This window comes from Pygoscelis adeliae, unplaced genomic scaffold, assembly GCF_000699105.1.
Source record: "Pygoscelis adeliae isolate BGI_AS28 unplaced genomic scaffold, ASM69910v1 Scaffold628, whole genome shotgun sequence".
Taxonomy (NCBI): Eukaryota; Metazoa; Chordata; class Aves; order Sphenisciformes; family Spheniscidae; genus Pygoscelis; species Pygoscelis adeliae.
In genome coordinates, this window is record NW_008825408.1 from 612,208 (window position 1) to 613,934 (window position 1,727).

At 63.9% G+C, this 1,727-nt stretch overlaps 1 protein-coding gene across 1 annotated transcript in view; it reads left to right on the top strand.

The window, feature by feature from the left end:
* Positions 1-1,727, top strand: part of TESK1 (testis-specific kinase 1) — an 8,073-nt gene that overhangs the window by 3,664 nt on the left and 2,682 nt on the right. The window contains exons 2-6 of the mRNA XM_009330429.1: positions 206-376; positions 517-565; positions 795-941; positions 1,114-1,196; positions 1,561-1,651. Of these exons, the coding sequence (XP_009328704.1) occupies positions 206-376; positions 517-565; positions 795-941; positions 1,114-1,196; positions 1,561-1,651 (541 nt within the window). The remainder of the gene's footprint in view (positions 1-205; positions 377-516; positions 566-794; positions 942-1,113; positions 1,197-1,560; positions 1,652-1,727) is intronic.

A 1,727-nucleotide genomic window follows, 5' to 3' on the forward strand; every position in this document is an offset into this window, starting at 1 on the left:
GTAGCGTGGTGGGGGGAGCACGACAAGCAGGGTGCCCTGGGGCGGATGGGGGTGTGCGCCATCGACACTGGGGGTCCTTGGGGTGCTGCTGTGCCTGGAGAGCTCCCCTAGCAGTCCCTAGGGTGCCCCATGCCTCGGGTGCGTGGGGTGCACAGCTCCTACCTCTTGGGCTGGGGTGGGTACCAGGTGCAGGCTGGTGCCCAAGGGGGGCTGCGGGGACACTGGGACTCAGCCTCCCCTGCACCCCCCTCCAGGTGCGGCACCGCCAGTCAGGGCAGATCATGGTGCTGAAGATGAACAAGCTGACCAGCAACCGGGGCAACATGCTGCGGGAGGTGCAGCTGATGAACCGCCTCTCGCACCCCAACATCCTCAGGTAGGACCTGTTCCCCCGCTGCCATCCCCGTTGCCCCCCTTTTCTCTAACCTGGGGAGGGTTGGGGCTACTGCTGGTGCTGGATGAGCTCCTGGGGCTGGTCCCTGCTGCAGCCACACTCTGGACCCCTCTGTCTCACAGGTTCATGGGGGTGTGCGTGCACGAGGGACAGCTGCACGCGCTGACGGAGGTGAGAGCGGGGCAATGGCCGTGAGTCTCAGGGTTCCTGCAGGCCTGGGGAGGGGACAGCGATGGCTATGGGGACACTTTCTCAGCCCGTGGCACATGTGCCGGGCAAGGTCTACTGGGGGGCTGTGCCGTGGGGTGGTTGGGGGATGAGTTGGGATAAGAGGTGAGCATCCAGCACTGTGGAAGGGAGGGGGGGCACAGTGATGCAATGGCCCGGCTCTTCCTATCAGTACATCAACGGTGGGAACCTGGAGCAGCTGCTGGACAGCCCTGTGCCCCTCTCCTGGTCCATGCGTGTCAAGCTGGCCCTCGACATCGCCCGTGGCTTGCGCTACCTGCACTCCAAGGGCATCTTCCACCGTGACCTCACCTCCAAGGTATGGGATGCTCCAAGGCATCCCGTTGCCCTCATCCCATACCCACGTTGCTGCCCCAAGCATGGCCAGCTGGGGAGCAGGAGGCTGCACTGTGCTGGGGCATCCCAGGAGCGGTGGCCAGTGAGGCAGGGCTGGTGCAGTTGGTGTGACAGGGGTCCTCCTGTGCCCCCAGAACTGCCTGGTGCGCTGCGAGGCCAATGGCTACACAGCTGTAGTGGGTGACTTCGGCTTGGCGGAGAAGATCCCCACCTATAGGTGCGTGGGCAGCGTCCACCCGTCCGTCCCCATCCTTGGAATTGGGGGGTTTCCAGCCCACTTGGAGCAGGAGCTGGGGAGGGATGGACTTTCAGGATGCAGCTAGAAGGGCAGGGATGGGGGGCTGTGGGGGTGGTCCCTGGCAGTGGGGAGTCATGGGGCAGATGGACACATTTGGGGTTGGCTAGGAGGGGATGGTGTGGATGGGCAGAGATGAGTTTGTGGGGTACATGGAGGAGGATTAGCCCAGGAAGGGAGATGGAGATGGAGATGGTGATTTGGGCTGCCCCAGTGGGAAGATGGGAGGTTGGACAGGGACAGGGAACTGTGTGGGCAGCCCCTGATGTCCCACCATGTCTTCCAGCGAGGGCGGTGAGAAGGAGCCACTGGCCGTGGTGGGCTCCCCATACTGGATGGCGCCTGAGGTGCTGCGAGGGGAGATCTACAACGAGAAGGTGAGGCTCCATGGCTGCCGTGTGTGGGGCTTTATCCAGGCTTGTGCTGCCAGCGGTTTGCCGGATTTGGAGGCCT